This window comes from Sorex araneus, chromosome 4 (assembly GCF_027595985.1).
Source record: "Sorex araneus isolate mSorAra2 chromosome 4, mSorAra2.pri, whole genome shotgun sequence".
Lineage (NCBI taxonomy): Eukaryota > Metazoa > Chordata > Mammalia > Eulipotyphla > Soricidae > Sorex > Sorex araneus.
Genome location: NC_073305.1, coordinates 54459605 through 54476416, shown reverse-complemented (window position 1 = coordinate 54476416; position 16812 = coordinate 54459605). Strand labels below are relative to the sequence as shown.

Below are 16812 nucleotides of genomic sequence, written 5' to 3'. Positions count from 1 at the left end.
CCAGCACTGCTGGGTGTGACCCACAACTACATTTACTGCTTAGTACAGTTAAGCTGGATTCCTCCGTCTCTCTCGGAGAGCCCGGCAAGCTACCAAGAGTATCTCACCCACATGGCAGAGCCTGGCAAGCTCCCTGTGGCGTATTCGATATGCCAAAAACAGTAACAAGTCTCACAATGGAGACGCTACTGGTGCCCAATCAAATGAATCGATGAACAACGGGATGACAGTGCTACAATTAAGCTACTTCTAGTGTTTCTTCAAATAATCAACTTTCTAACATTTAAATCCTCACATAAAAAGACAGCAATCCGCCACTGCAAATAAGCTCTTTAATCTAAAGATAAATACATACCCTTGGATGCTCCAAAGAAAAACCCTGCTAGCAGCTGTCAAGAAATGCTGACACAAATAGCTCAAACCTTGCTTTTTTTCTTTTGCTAACTGCTCAAAGAAATCTGCCAGGTCCCCTTATTCCCCGTCTCACTAATAACATAAATCCTTTTAAAAAGACAAACCCCTGGTGGGCCTGGAGCAATAGTACAGCAGCTAGGGTGTTTGTTTCGCACAGAGTTTACCAGGGTTCAATCCCCAACACCCTACATATACTTCCCAAGCACCACCACGAGAAATTTATGAGTGTAGAGCCAGCAGTAACCCTGAGCATCGCTGGGTATGGCCCCCCCCTAAATTAAAAACAAGGGGCTGGAGCGATAGCACAGTGGGTAGGGTGTTTGCCTTGCACACGGCCAACCCGGGTTTGATTCCCAGCATCCCATATGGTCCCCTGAGCACCACCAGGAGTAATTCCTGAGTGCAAAGCCAGGAGTAACCCCTGTGCACCGCCAGGTGTGACCAAAAAAATAAAATAAAATAAAAACAGAAGCCAAAAAAAAAAACCCCGGACAAACCCTAGGTTGGACAGAAGGCTGGCTTCTCTAATTCAGGGCATGACTGGCCCTCAGCAGCATATCTGGCAAAGTGTTGATGCCCTTTATCCCATTCACTTCTCTCCTGCCAACTGAGAACTGTTCTTCCCAACTTCTGATCTATCGTGGAGTGCGCTTCACATTGATGGGACAAATGCACATGACTACCTAAACGGTGAGATCAAAGAACCTGCTGCAGATAGAATTCTGTGCCGTAGACTTCCGCCACAGGTTACAGCAGAGAGGTACACCAATGTGACTACTGTGCACAGCAAGTTGGGAACGTGAGGTTCAGAGAACTGCTTCCAGGCAGTTAAAATGACACATGGTTGACTTAAAATACAGTCACATAAATCTTACATTTTTGGCTCCTTAAAGAGACCATCAAAAATAGCACTTTTAAAGTATATTTTTCTAATCTGCTGCACATTATCTCAAAGCTGTACTGAGACATGTTTCCTCATTTGTACTAGAGGGAGGCACAGTACAGGCATTTCAAATAAATTAAAACAGCTCTGCTGAAATATGCCTTGTGTAGACACAAAAGAACTAATGAGCCTATATTTTATAGCTATATTTCTACTAAAAGTGCTATGCGAAGCCGAGTGACTCAGAACACAAGGCAGTCTCCTCTGCACGGGGCAGGTTAAGTGGGAGCTTTACCCATGAGGAGATGATGCGCTCACTCTCTCGTGGTTTATTCTGCCCATGGCATCTGCTTTTTGGTGTGTTTTTTTTTTTCTCCTGATTTAATGCTATTTCAAGTCAATTCCTCCAAAATTAACTTCGAAAGGCCGTTGTTCCTCCTCCCTGAGTGAACTCTTAAGTGATCACTACCCATACAAGCAGTGAAGAAAACAATGGAGACTGCAAAACAATTTCAGAACAAGAATCCAATTTCTCCACAATTATTCTATCATAAAAATATGTCCACTAAGTATCTAGATGGGTTAAACACTTCTATTGATCCACTTAACATTCAGCAAATATTTCCTGAGCATATGCTATATGCCAAAAATGATTCTAGGTACTGTGGTGCAGTGGAGAATAAAAGGCATAGATACCATCTTCAGAGAGTTTGCAATTCTATCTAGCTAGGCAAAAAATAAACATATTATAAAAGACAAGGCTAGAGAGAGATATGAAGGAAATAATACATTATACTCAAGGATAATAGAAATAACCTGTACTGACAAATACTATTTGCCTATCTAATTCCACCTCTGGCTCCTTGCTATGGGATTAAAGCTCAGTTTCAAAGAACCTCAAAAAGTTAACTGTTATTTGCGTTAAATTCCAAAGGCAAATAATTAGCTGTGTTTTTTTTAAATTGGCCACCTGCATCCACAATTAAAATCTGCACAAGGAAAGGAAGCTGCCCTTTGGAAAAAATGTTTCTCCGTATGTTCACACAATATGAATTTAAAAAATAATTTTAAAAATTAGGACTTTACATAGTGTTATATTTTTAAAACTAAAAACTTAATTTGAAAGTAAAAGTTGTATTAACCCTGGCATAAATACTGTCTTAATAATGTACTTCTTTCTACAAACAGGGGAACCCTGCCTATGAGAAATATTTAAAACCACTCTTACAAAGTTGGAGATCCAAGTTATGAAGGAATGGACAGCATTCAAGATCCACCACCATGCGAGGAGGGTACAAAGACACACAGATAGTATCATTAAAATGTTAATGTATGTACTTACCTATTTTTAAGTGGAGTCATTATCCTTTAGAGACCAAGTCTGAAGCAGATGAAATATATGGAGATTTACTTAAGACAAAATAACCCATGAAAGGAAAAAGGGGATTGAAATTGGTCAGTGAATATCTGTATCCACACTATTCCTTCTACAACTTTGAATGCCTAAATTTTTCCACAACCAAAAGATAGTAATATTATTCATTTGTAGAATCGATTTATGTGAGGGTTTTGCTTTAATCAATGTTTATTACATAGCACTTGTATCTTTATCATACATTTAGTCTAGGGTATAAAATGACACATGCATACTGTCCTTGTCCAAAAGTGCCTCTGCTTGAAATAACTAAAATAAAATATAGACCCCTGGGAATGCAATTCATTATCAATTTTTAAAATCAACTTTCCATGATGAAAATTATTAGAAATGATAAAAATCGACTGGATTGGCTCAAATACAAGCAAACTGCATGCTTTCATATAATTTTCAATTGCCCAAATAAAAACACTCATTCCAGATCAAACCTGGTAATTTTTTACCAAAAGCAAACTTTTCCCCAATACACTTGGCAAAGATGATTGTTATTCATAACTTTTGAATTTCTAAAACTTTAAACCAAAATTCCCATTCCCACAATTGTTTAGCTCAAATCATCTTACCTCAGGTTACCTCAGCAGACATCTTTATGTCTGGGACTGTCACCTCTTGTAGCTATTGTTTGGACTTTGTTTTGACTTGTTTGGTTTGTTCAGCTAACGGCTAACCAACTTGAAGTAAAAGACATTTCTTTAGGATGGTAGCAAGGAAAGCTCATACTGATACATTTACTAAAGCCATAGCAGCCTGCACATAACATTAAGGGATTTTTATTTTAAAATAATGGGACTAGGGTAATTAATAGATTTCTATTTTTTTTTTCTTTTGGTCAAATGTGAAAAATTTTAAGACATGGGCAAAAGTGGAGAGCAGTGTTTTCACCTCCTTTCAAAGAATCTCATCCTCAGTGGGTCTCGGAGAAAGGGTGACCTGCCCAGGTCTTCCTTCATTAAGTAATGCAACATCTAACCATCAGAAATCAAGGAGCACGTGCTCTGCATGCAGGGTTGCATTGGTCCTCCAGGACGCCTGATCACTCGAGCCCAGGAGCAATACATTGGGAGTGTCCACAGAGCATCACCAGGTGTGGTCACATTAACAATAACAAAAAGCAGAAATCAAATACACTGTGAAAATGACAGTGAAAGAAATATACATAGACACCTCCAAATATCCCAGATCCTTCATTCATTTAATTTACTTCTTACCAGAAATAAATTTAACTTTAAAAATAAAATATATCTGTGAGTCTGGAGAGGTAGTACAGCAGGTATGGTGCTTGCCTTGCACGCGGCTGACCTGTGTTCAATCTCTGGCACCCCAGAGAGTCCCAAGCCCAGCCAGGAGTGATTCCTAAAGGCACAGTCAGAGTAAGCCCTAAGCATGGTCAAGTGTAGCTCCAAAACAAAACAAAATATATTTGTGGATATGCATAATACATTAAAAATAGGAGGGGGTCTGGAGTGATAGCACAGCGGGTAGGGCGTTTGCCTTGCACGCGGCCAATCCAGGTTCGATTCCCAGCATCCCATATGGTCCCCTGAGCACCGCCAGAAGTAATTTCTGAATGCAGAGCCAGGAGTAACCCCTGTGTATCCCCAGGTGTGACACAAGAAGCAAAAAAAAAAGGGTGGGGAGGGGGCAAAGAGTCAATGTTTGTTCCTGCACTCAATACAAAGCTGAGAGATCATATTCTGCACTGTATAAAAACTGTTGACTTTTTTAAGAAGAATCTGCCATATTCCATTTTAGTCTTATTCTGAAAAAATCTGTCGGACCAGAGTGATAGGACAGCAGGTAGGATTGGATTCCTGGCATCGCATATGATCTTCATCTGAGTGCCAACAGGAGGGGTCCTTGAATGCAGAGACAGGAGTGAACCCTGAGCACCACAGCCCAAACAACAAACAACTCTGTCGAATTGTGTGTTCATAAATGCACTCTTCTAGACAAATTAGTGACTCAACACAATAAAACTAACTTCACTAACACTGCACCCTAAAGTCCCACCTTCTTGAATCAAGTACAAATGTACTATATAAGCAGTATGTACTGAGACAGTAATACATAAATTCGACAAGGAATATGATTTTCCCCATGACAATAATCAATAAATACAAACTTAATTTGCATATTTCATTTTTATTAGGGTTTTTTCTTTTTCTGGTAGACAGTACACTTGGGAATTATACTGCACCAGGTATAAAACATAAGATTTCTACCAGAGGGACATTTTATAGTCAGAATCCAATATAAATATTTCTAATCAGACATTTCCATGGCTACAGATATTTGGTTGCTTGATTTATATGCATAGAAAGAAACAGTTGTCATAACTGTAAAAAGAAGTACTTAACAAGTACTTTTAAATGATTGAAAGTTTTCCTTTAATATTACAATACTGCTCACTGGGTTGGAACTAGGTCGCCCTGATGATTTGATTTTTTTCAAAGGCATCATGAGTATTCTGTTTATTCTTTCATTCCTGTATTTTTAGCCTTCTAGTTAAGTTAGGGACCATTTAATCAGAAATCATTTTAGCACTGTAATAAAAACAAAAGCTCAGTTAAGGGTAGATTATATACCATAATGATTTTCAGACTTCTTTTTATAAAAAAGGTATCTGGAGGCTCTGAACAGGCACATGCATACTCAGGTGAAGAGAACGAAACAGAAGAGTCTGCTAACACACCTTCTGGTCCTTATGCCTTCAAATAAATACATTGTTTTTTAAAAGCCCACACTGTGATTTTTTAAAAAAAAAATCAGTCTCTCCATCTCCTGGAGAATCAGTTTCCAGGACTTTCCCCAGGTGTGGAGATCAGTCGTCTGTCTTCCGGGCCAGCCTGCAGAAAGTCCAGTTGTGTTCCACTGTGTTCTCATTGGCCCGCTCGCTCATGTGGTGCACTCTGGTGTTGCGGATCGTGAACCCTTGCTTGGTGATGTATTCCATCAGGTGGACCCGGAGAGAGACTTCCTGGTGATAATCACAGGGTCCGAAAGTAAAGGAAACCTGGCAATCTCTGGTGTCCATCATGTGCTTATTCCATTTTGTAAAATAGTTTGAGATCCCTTCTAGCAAGGAATGGACCTTGGTGGTGATGGTTAATTGGGTGATGATGACAGCTACTGGGTTGGAGTACTTGGAGAGCTTCCGAGTACTGGACAGCTCCACAACTTCTTCAAAAGTATCCATAGGATACAGAGGCTTAGGATCATTGAGACACTGAATCAAGGGCTCAATCTGATAAAAATCTGCTTCTTTCCTCAGCAGATCAAATTCCTTAAAATCCAGGGGTAAGGTCAACTCTGAAGTTCTTAAGAAGTTGAGGACGTAGCGGAAAAGAGGTCCATCACGATCAATGAAATAATTGCCTTGAGGGTCTCGAGCTGTGGGGAAGTCTCCCCCAAACATAGCTCCAAGCATGGAATCCGGGTATCTAGTCAATGTGGTGAGAGAAGTTGTATACAAATGTCCGCCTACATTTAATGTGACTGGGTCAGTCATCTGAAAATTTTAAAAACATGATCAGTTATCTGAAAATATTAAAATACTAGTTTAAAAAATTTTAGAAAATTAAAGAGGGCTATAGGGAGCTGGATCAAAGGGTGGAATGTATGCAGGAGCCCCCAGTTACACCTTCGGCACTGCATGGTTCCCAAGAACTGCAAGGCATGAACCAAGAGCACCAAGATAAGAGTACCTGCCCCCCCAGCAGAGCAGGCAGTGACCGAAAAAACAATAAATAAGGGCAGAGCAATGATACAGCAGAAAGGACGTTTGCCTTGCAGGTGGCTGGCCCAGGTTCAATCCCAGGCACCAGGTATGGTCCCAGACCCACCAGGAGTGATCTCTGAGAACAGCGGGGTGTGGCCAAAAAGATCAAAACACAAAAAATAAAAATCTGTGCAGATCTAATTTTTTCATGGAAATACTAATGCCAAATACTAAGTTAAATATACAGTTTTGGGGCTGGAGCGCTAGTACCACAGGTAGGGAGCTTGCTTTTACATGTAGCCAACCTGAGTTTGATCCCTGGCACCACATATGGTCCCTGAGCCCACCAGGAGTGATCTCTGAATGTAGATCCTGGCTATACACATACATACATACATACATATATATGTATATATATATATATATGTGTGTGTGTGTGTGTGTGTGTGTGTGTGTGTATATATATATATATATATAGAGAGAGAGAGAGAGAGAGAGAGAGAGAATGAGAAAGAAAAGAAGGGTAAAAGAGAGAGACTGAGGGGCCAGAAAGATAGTACAGCAGATAGGCGGTTTGCTTTGCACAAGGCCAACCTGGGTTTAATCTCCAGCATCCCATATGGTCCCCCAAGCACCACCAGGAGTAATTTCTGAGTGCAGGACCATGAGTAACCCCTGAGCATCGCTGGGTGTGGCCCAAAAAGAAAAAGAAAGAAAAAAGAAAGAGACTGAGTTTGCTCAAGGGACCCTATGCAGAACCAGGGATCAAGCCCAAGTCAGCTCTGTACAAGGCAAGGGCCTTACTCCATGTATGTACTATTTCTCTGGGCCAATATATACAGTTTAGTCAATACAATCTCACCTACCTACAAGTTAACAGCAACTTTCAAATTTCATAATATGAGAAATATGACAGTATATTCTCTTTTGTAACCTTGTCATATTGGGCCTTTAATTTTGAGAAGTAAGTCTCTCTAAATAATACATACTGATTTTTTTAAATAATACATAACTTAAAACAACATATATCAAATGCTATATAGAACAGTATGTGGAACACTTATCTTGCATATAGTAAACCTGGGTTCAATCCCTGGCACCTCATATGGTTCACCGAGCCCACTAGGAGTGATCCCTGAGCACAGAGCCAGAAGTAAGCCCTGAGCCCTGCTAGGTGCTAGCCCCAAAATAAAACAAAAAATATTACAGACAGGGTCAGGGATCGCATCTGTGGTAAAGCATAGACTTGGCTTTTTATATAAAGGAAGACTTGGGTTCACTCCTCAGCAAAAAGAAAAAGAGGGTCCAGAGAGATAGTATATTGGGTAAGGCACTTGCTTTGCACGTAGCTGACCCGAGTTTCATCTCCAGCATCCCATAGGGTCCCCAGAGCACTGCCCCAGAGCTCAGCAATCCCTGAGCTCACAGAGCACAGAGTAAGACCTCTGCATCACCACATATGGCCCAAAAAACAAACAACAACAACCAAAACCAACCTCCAAACTAGAAAGACTAAGGACCCAGGCAAGTAAATTTTTCTTATTGAAGAAAAAGAAAAATGGCAAAACACACGGGAAAAAAGTTCAATGAAGACACTGACAGCTTCTTGACCATGTAGCTCCGTGACGCTGAGAAAATGTCCTCTGTACCTTCACCTACTAGAGTATTTTGACCATCATTATTCCATGAAGGAAAAGTTAACAGCAATGTACATTTTTAAGCCAAAAAGATGCTCCCTCATATAAGTGGATGTAAAAACTTGCTGCTCCAAGAGGCTTGCTCTTCAAGCCTGTGCTCTCCTGTGGACAGGTATCTCGCTAGCTTGTCTATTTCTTTACTTAGTTCCACTCTAGAGAAGCGCATGTTTTCTTGAACACATTTCCCCTCTCTATGTGCTCTCATATCTTTCTTTTTCCCTTTTCTTTTTTGTTTTTTGTTTTAATTTTATTGTTCATTGTTTGCTTTTAAGTCATACCCAGCAATGCTCAGGGTTATTCCTGGCTCTGCAGATAGGACCCACTCTTGGTGGTGCTCAGGAGACCATGAGATGCCAGGGATCGAACCCAGGTCACTGGCATGCAAGGCAAGCACCCTACCCACTGTACTAACTCTCTAGCCCCACTCTCACATCTTTCTAAGCAATGCTTCATTTAACAAAAACTATCTTGCTTCACAAAAACAAATAAAGAAAAGCTATTCGGGGAGTCCATATTGAGTTTGCTTATATAAAAACACCAAACCAGGGATCGGAGAGATAGCACAACAGGCAGGGCACTTGCCTTGCATGTGGCATACCCAGGATCAATTTCTGGCTCTCAACATGGCCCCCTAAAACTGCCAGGAGTAAGTCCTGAACACAGCCAGGTATGGTCCCAAAACACAGACACACACACACACCACCACCACCACCCCCACGACGCCCCCAACAAAACCACCAAACGAAAGAAAAACATCCCAAACTATATCTAAGTTGGGAGTTAGGAGGTGCTGAATTTAGAAGTTTTGATTTTTTTCTTTCTTTCTTTTGGGTCTTTTGGGTCACTCTCATCAGTGGTCTGGGGCTATTTCCAGTAAGATCAGAGCTTGGTTAGGGGACCAAGCAGTGCCAGGGATCCAGTCCGGAGCTTCAGAAAGCCAAGCACACACTCTAGTCTATCACCTCAGCATCAGAATTTTCATTCTTAAAAAGCTTTACTACGCCTAAGAATATAAAACAAGGGAAAGGTAACAAAGCCATTTGCCGGTCTTCATAATGAATCCGTGAAGAAAGCCTCTCACCATATAGCCCCAGTCTCCATTATCCATCTGCTCCAGCGCTGAGTCTCCAGGGGCCCAGGTTCCAGGGAAGCTTGGAGAGCAGAAAGAGACATGGTATAGCACAGATAACTGAAAACAGACAAGACGGGCTTTGCACCCAATACAGCAGGACAAATTTTCTGGTAACACCAGAAAACCTTTGCTCAACTAAAATCAGCTACGGGGCAAAGATGTTGGGGCTCCTCTCCCCTTAACACCGCAAGTACCCAAGAGGCTGATACCTCTGCAGAGAAAGATCCTGCACTTAGAGAAAAGGAAAAGAAAATGTCATCCAAAAACAAAGTCAATTCTATTTTGAAATTGAAAATTCAAATTCTGTAATTTGTATGATAATATTATTAACTCTGTAATCTTATCTTGAACCAAAGTTTCTTATCAAAAAGGATCTTATCTTTGGAGTCAAGGGAAATGTGGCTCAGCGGTACAGCACATCCTGGAACATGCAAGGTTTGGACCCCGGCAGCGGCAAGCCCACCACTACCACCACCAGTAAGTTTGTTTCAGAGAAGGAGAGAAAAGTTTTCACCTATATCAGTGACACAACTAAAAATCTCAGTAAAAGCATTCAAGACAATAAGTCAAGACACTAGTATCAATTTCCAAGAGAAATACATCAGAATAGTATTTACTTTATATGGTAAAAAAATGATACCTTTAATAATTACACTTTTTAGAATGAATCATACCTTTTATGCAGTATCAAAACAAATATGAATCAATTCAGATGTCAAACCATTAGAGCACAAGCTGGACAAAAGGAACCTTACAAATCTGTCTAAATAACACTTTAAAAGAACCAGTCTTTGAGCTGGAGCGATAGCACGTTTGCCTTGCACTCGGCCGACGCGGGCTGATTCCCAGTATCCCATATGGTCCCCTGAGCACCATCAGGACTAATTCCTGAGTGCAGAGCCAGGAGGAACCCCTGTGCATCGCCGCGTGTGACACAAAAAGAGGAAAAAAAAAAAAAAAGAAAAGAAAGAGCCAGTCTTAAGACAATGATAAACACCCAGTTACTAATGATGCCAGTTTAAATTTATTTTTATCTACAATTCAAAGGCATTTAAACAGTTTCACAGGTACTAATCTGATTTAGTCAGTTCTCTCACACACATCACCCTTCTCTGCACAGAGCAAATTTCAGAAGCTCTGACAAAGACGGTAAGAAACACAAACTTATTGGTATTTACCCAGGAAACGCACTGACTTATTTATGTAGTCTTTGAACAGATTCACTTTTCCCACTTTTGGAGGAATCTGGCACACAATTCCCAGAACAGGCCCTGGCCACAGATGATCACAAAGGCTCTTTCTCAAAAGGTCACTCAGGCATGTGGAGAACATTTGCATAGCACAGCATGGGCTGAAATCAGAGCCTGAAGCATCCATTTCTCCACCTTGCAAATTCTTCAAAGCAAACAAGATAAAATGTGGGCCAGACAACATGCAGTCCGTGCAGACCAGCAACTCTGCATGCTCAGCAGCTGGATGTACATTAGGCCTTCACATGCTATAAGGTAAGAAATAAAACAACTGCCAAATTCAGGGCTGCTCTGGTGCATTTCTCTGATTTGTTTCACAAACAGTATTTGAAGTAAACAGAACCAAGAAATGGGCTTTACCAACTTCTATCACAATCATCTGACTCAGTTCTGGGTAACAGCAGACAGAACAGTAACTGAGGAGTTAAAAAGACCAGTCATCCAAAAGTTCTAGTAAGATACTCCTCTGCAGCATCTTTCCATCATCCTAGTATTCTTTCCCAAGTCTCAAAAATAATTCAGTCAACCAATATGAGGGGTGTGAAGAAGGGAGCCCGTGCGCACAGGGGAATCTATATACAAGGTAAAGTCAGGTTTACAGGTTTCTCCCACTTCTCAAAACCAGATTATTCCTATTTGGCATAATTTGGTAGGTTATTTTCTGGAGTCTGATAATAGTATTGCCATTAATTTATATCTCACTACTAAGATCTCCCCCAAATAACCTCCTAAATCACACCAAACAGAACTTTCAATTATCAGGAAAAAGCTGTACACACAAATAGGAAAAGTATAATCCTTGCCCTCATGAAACCTTCGATCATGAAACCTTTCAATCTGTTGCATATTGAAAGCAATAGGCAACAACTGAAGTGCAGGGCAGAATTCAAAAGTGCTATGTAATAAATGAACTGGCAGAGGTTTGCCAGAAAATAAACAAGAACAATTACAAACGGGAAAACGGACGACTTCCAGGAAGTGCTCGCTCAATAAAAACCTAAAGAAATATTTGGACAACCTGAGAAAGTATTCTAGAAGGAAGAAACAATCTAAGAAGGCAGATGTGAAGGTCTTTCCCCCACTCTCCCACACAGAACATTCCAGATAACAGTGAGCAAAAAATGAATTGCTGCGCCCATTTTCGAGATGAAAAATAAACAGATATGTGACCTGCTCATAGGTCACAGCTGAAAGTAACTAAAGAACTTGAGTTCAAATTTTTAATTCAGAACTGTTCACAAATCTACTACTTCAGTAAAAAATTAAATAACAAAATCCAAGAAAGTAAAAATTAAAAGAATTAACTTTAGACCCCAGGGAGTCATCTACTAATCCTATCAACCTAGTAGGAATTTGTATACAAATAAACCATAACTCTGTGAACAGTCATAATGACTTTCCTTCCCAAAAGGAAAATAGTAAGAACCTATATATTAGGGTGACTGAAAAAGGCTATCTAGTCTTATAGACAAACAACACCAATCGTGAATATCCAGTTACTTACATGAGAGAACAAATTCAAGAGGAAAAGCTAGCAAAATCATGTTATAGCTGTTATGTAAGATCTGTCCACTATAATTCTTTTCCCTTTTTTTTTTTCTTTTTTTGGTTTAGATAACTCTAGGCCAGAGATGGAGTTCAGCAGTAGAGCATTTGTTTTGCATGTGTGAGGCCCTGAGTTCAATCCCCAATACCAAAAGGAAAACAAAATACATAACAATCCTTTAAAAAACAATTATTGGGTTCAATCCCTAGAACCACAGGGAGTGATTCCTGAGAAGAGCCAGAAGCAAGTCCTAAGGACAGATTCGGGTGTGGCTCCAAATCAACAACAACAACAAAAAGAGAGGCTGGTAAGATAGGACAAAGGTTCAAGTTCTTGCCTTGCATGCAGGGGACCATGACTCAATCCCTAGTACTCTACATTTATATGTTCCTTAAGGATATACAAATATCAGGAGTGATCCCTAAGCACAACCGGCTGTGGCTCAAAAATGGAAAGAAGAAAAATGTTTTTCAGATACTGTCCCTGAATCTATTACTCAGCAAAACTCAAGGTTCTGTTCTAGAACAAGTATATAAAGAAAGCTCAAGCTTAATAATTCAGATATGAAGGGGCCTGACCGCTAAGCCCAGTTTAAATCCCCAGCACCACATATGGTCCTCCACACCAGATTGCCAGGGATCACTCATTCGCACAGATCCAGAACTACCTAGCCTCTGAGCACTGAGGGGAATGGTTCAACTCCCCCAGACACCCCGCACCGCCCCACCAATGAATAGTTTAGGAATATAACCATTAGAATGAGCACAGCAGGTGTGGCCCCAAACCGAATAAATTAATAAACGAAAAGCTCTAAGGGAGAAAAGAATAACTTTTTTAAGTAAAAAAAAAAAGAATACAAAGCTCGGAGGGGAAATACTGCAATATTGTATTGATTAAACTTTATCCCTAAACTTTTGGGAAAACGCTTAGCTACAGCAAGAAGCCCTAGAAAGCAGACTGCACATTATCCACAAGCTGCATAATCAGCCTCTGAATGGACTTACTAGAAGTTTTCACAGATAATGCAGATGAATGAAATATAACAGAACCCACAAAAGGACTTTCAGAATAGGCTCAGTCTCTCTTACTGAATCACTTTCCAGAGCTGGTAACAATTAGAAAATGATTCATTTACTTTTCATCTTCGCTCCCTTCTGGCACAGATTCCAGTAGTGGGTTTAATGAGAAGTTAAATGACCATGAGACAGGCAGCAGAAAGATCTTGAAATAGGCATCAGATGGGCCTGTTATACATTGAGGAAGACAAAGAAAAACCAAGTATTTGAGAAAATTTGCCAGCACTAGAATTCTGAGGATAACGATAAGAAGTAATTCCTTTAAAGTCATTTTCCTATTAATTAGGACTTAACACAATGAACAGTATATGCCCAAAGGCTATGGCCCATAAAATCAGTTGACCTGAGAAGTCCTGACCTTTTGTGTAGATTCTTTTAGAAATAATGGCTGACCATTTCCAGAAAATATACAATAACAAAAATTCACCCTCACTTAAAGTTGGAGGGCTAATTATGACTGATGTAAAAGTTCTGACCATATAATAATAGCAGATAAGTAAGTAAAACACTTCAAGAATTTGTTAGAAGCCATAAATTGCTATTTCTAAAATAGTGAACCTAAAAAAAAAGCATACCCTTGAACAATTCATAACTTAATAACTCTAAAAGTCCCTGAAAGCCATTCGCTCTTCTCCACTGAAGAATTACAATTACTGTCTTTATGGATAAAGTAATTTAACATAAATATTAGGTTCATCACTTCTGCTACAGACTACACCTGACATTGTCTAGGACAAAGAAAGTCCTATCTTATAGAATAACCTCTGCACTGCAATGCACACCTCCAAATTTGAATGAACAATAAAAACCTGTAACCAATGCCTTCCTGGTGTCACGTAACTCTTTTTTAAATGCCTTCCTTTCTACTGAAAACTTTGACATTCAGAAAAGACAGCTCAGTAAATTCCACCTTTACATACCTTTAAAACGGCCTTTGTACTGAATTTCTCTTTCCTAGAAATCCAGGAGTTTTGTCAGTGAAATCGTTTTTAATAGAAACTGGTTCAGGGACATCTAAAGGAGTCTGCATTAACAGTCACATACAAAAACCACATGCACAAAAATAGTCACATAGAGGGTATCACCTGTGGCCAGGCGCATAAGGGAAATATGATTGTGGTGTTAGATCATCCATATTTTTTTCTAAAGTTAATTCTTTCTTTCTCTCCTGGTCTAAAAGAAAGGCACTCCAGACTGAAGTGACCTTAATTTCAAAAACTATCACAATCAGTCACAAAATCTCCATGAAATTCCTCTTCTCAGTTTCTACACGGTAACACGGCACAGCACCACCTTACCCAGAGTTATTAAACAACACAAAAGCAAGAACTGACCTACAGGAAAACAGACGAGGCCGAGGGCTCTGTTTTGGTTTCATTTAGGGCCATACCCAGTGGTGCTGGGTGGTGGTGGGGGGGGGGGTGTCACTCCTGTAGGCGCCCAGGAACAAACCCACATCTCCTGCGGGCAAAGCCCCCAGGACCAAGGTTCTGAAGTCACACACAAGCTAAGAGCAGAGGGAGGAGAGCTGGTTGCCAACCGGCCCCAAGTTCACTATATTACTAAATGAGTCCCTGAGCAGATGACTCTATGCCCAGTTTCTTCTTTGGGGAAAAGGAGAAAATAATCTTGAGATCCGGAGTATAAACCTGCCAACTTTGTAAACTGGCAAGTATGAAATATGTGACACCCCAGCAGCCGTGGCATAAATAAATTCTGCTGCAAACTGCGAGACTCGGGTGCGAACACAGTCACTTACAGCACTGGCGAGCAAGGAGGACAAGGCTTCTTCACTCCCAGGGCCCCCGTGGGTCCTCCGGGACTAAGGCGAAAGGGGAGCATCGGGCTTGGACCAGCCCACACGTGAGCTCTTCATCACACAGGGCACCTCTCTAAAGCATGACTCAGGGCTATCTCCAAGATAAAGCAGGTCCCAGATAAAGGTGCTTTCCGGGCAAAGAGTTCGGTTCTCAAAACCCAAGTCGCAGCGACGGCTCCAAAGGAGTCACGTGCAGCCACCCTTTAGTTAAAATATGATCCGAGAATATTCAAAAATGACACAAGCCTTAGGGCTGCCACTCCGGCCCTCCTGACCGCTCGATCCTGGAGACTGTGCAGTACTGGACAGACAGTCCTCCGCGGGAGATCAAGTTCTCCTCCACCTACGTAGGCTGCAGGTTCAAAGATCCTCCTTTGCTTGGGCCACCCCATTTAGTCCTTTGAAAACGTTTCGGTCTTGGCCGCAGGCCTGTGTGCTGACCGCTGGCCCCCACCCCCGGGCTTCGTTTGTTTCTACCCTAAGAGGCATTAATGACAGCAAGAAAATCAACCCGCGCCTGGGGGGGGGGCGGGGGATGGTAAGCGCCTCCGGGGGTGGGGGGTGGGGGTCACTCCACAGGTTCGAAGCCAAACCAGGTCCCTGCAAGCTCTCTGCTCTCGGACCTCGTCCATCATAAAGGTCCGAAAACCGGACTTTAACTTGCTGTGGGACGGGCCCGGCACAGGACACCCCGGCAGCGGAGCCAGCTGGAGGGAGATGTGTTTGGTATCTCCCGTGCAACCCACCCCCGAGCAGGTGCTCCTGGGCTGACAACAGGCGTTAAAATTTTTTTTAGTCGTTTATTTTGTGACCCGGAGCGTGAGGAGCTCAGAGGGGTCTCTTCGGGGTGGGGCGCTCAGCAGCCCTGCCCCGGGCTTTATCAATTAGGGCCAGGCGGGGCGAGTCGGCGCCACCGCCACGATCATTCCCCCCGGCCGCCCTCGAGGGGGGTCCGCGCGAAGTTCCCCCACCCCGACCCGACCCGACCCGGACGCGGGACGGAAGAAGGTCCGGGCCCTGCGCCCGGAACCCGGGAGCACGGAGCCCGCGTGCAGCGCCGGCCGGCCGGGCCCCGGAACCCCCGCCGCAGCCTGCCGAGGGCGCGTGCCAGCCCCGGAGCGCAGCGCCCGGGCCCTCCCGAGCCCGCGGCGGCCTCCCAGCCCCGGGCCCGCCCCCACTCACTGCGCGGCGGCGGCGGCGGCGGCCCGGCGGGGAGACGCCGGCGCCGAGGAGCGCGAGCGCGAGGACGAGCGAGCCCGCGCCCGGAGGCGGCGGCGGCGGCGGCGGCGGCGGCACAGAGGACGACTGAGTCCGCGCCCGGAGTTGCGGCTCCTGCCGCCGGGCGCGGGCGGCGCCTCCCCAGCGCAACCGCGGCGCCTCGAGCGCGAGCGCCCCCTAACGGCGGCGCGGGCCGGAGGCCAGAGGGCAAGGCCGCCCGAAAGAACTCGGCGGCGAGCAGCCCGGCGGCGCCGCTCGCTCGGAACGGGCTTTTCGCGGCCGCCCTGAAGCTCCGCCCCCGAAGCCCCAGTCCCGCCCCCCCCGAGGCTCCGCCCCGAAACCCCGAGGGCCCGCCCAGGACCCGCCTGTACATCCCGTCTCCGCCCGCAGATTGGGGTTAGCCTGATCCCACACCCAGCTGTCCGCGGGTTCTTGGGCCTGGGCTTCCCGATTCTCGTTTCTCCTGTGGTTTTTTTCCAACACGTGTGGAACTCTGACTCTGTGTACCACACCCCAGGGAGAGATAAGACCCAAGGAAACAAATAGACAGAGGAATTTGATGAAGACTAGTTTCTGCTCCTGGGGGGCTGGAGCGATAGCACAGCGGGTAGGGCATTTGCCTTG

At 43.2% G+C, this 16812-nt stretch overlaps 2 protein-coding genes across 8 annotated transcripts in view; one reads left to right on the top strand and one right to left on the bottom strand.

The window, feature by feature from the left end:
- ACOX2 (acyl-CoA oxidase 2) overlaps window positions 1-4871 on the top strand; it is a 71078-nt gene extending 66207 nt beyond the window's left edge. For all 3 annotated transcript variants that reach the window (XM_055135512.1, XM_004616471.2, XM_055135511.1), the window contains exon 15: window positions 2486-4871. In XM_055135512.1, the coding sequence (XP_054991487.1) occupies window positions 2486-2548 (63 nt within the window). In that variant the 3' untranslated portion in view covers window positions 2549-4871. The remainder of the gene's footprint in view (window positions 1-2485) is intronic.
- A 153-nt stretch (window positions 4872-5024) lies between these two features.
- On the bottom strand, window positions 5025-16476 carry KCTD6 (potassium channel tetramerization domain containing 6). Of its 5 annotated transcripts, none has more exons than XM_055135517.1 (3): window positions 16153-16476; window positions 9229-9298; window positions 5025-6240 (listed from the first exon to the last, which is right to left on the bottom strand). In XM_055135517.1, exons 2-3 carry the CDS (start codon window positions 9253-9255, stop codon window positions 5554-5556), a joined length of 714 nt encoding a protein of 237 aa, XP_054991492.1. In that variant the 5' UTR covers window positions 9256-9298; window positions 16153-16476; the 3' UTR covers window positions 5025-5553. The 5 variants fall into 5 exon arrangements, with proteins under 5 accessions (XP_054991492.1, XP_054991489.1, XP_054991490.1 ...); XM_055135514.1 differs by lacking the exon at window positions 16153-16476 and adding an exon at window positions 14911-15438; XM_055135515.1 differs by lacking the exon at window positions 16153-16476 and adding an exon at window positions 14486-14506.
- Between the last annotated feature and the right edge of the window lie 336 nt (window positions 16477-16812).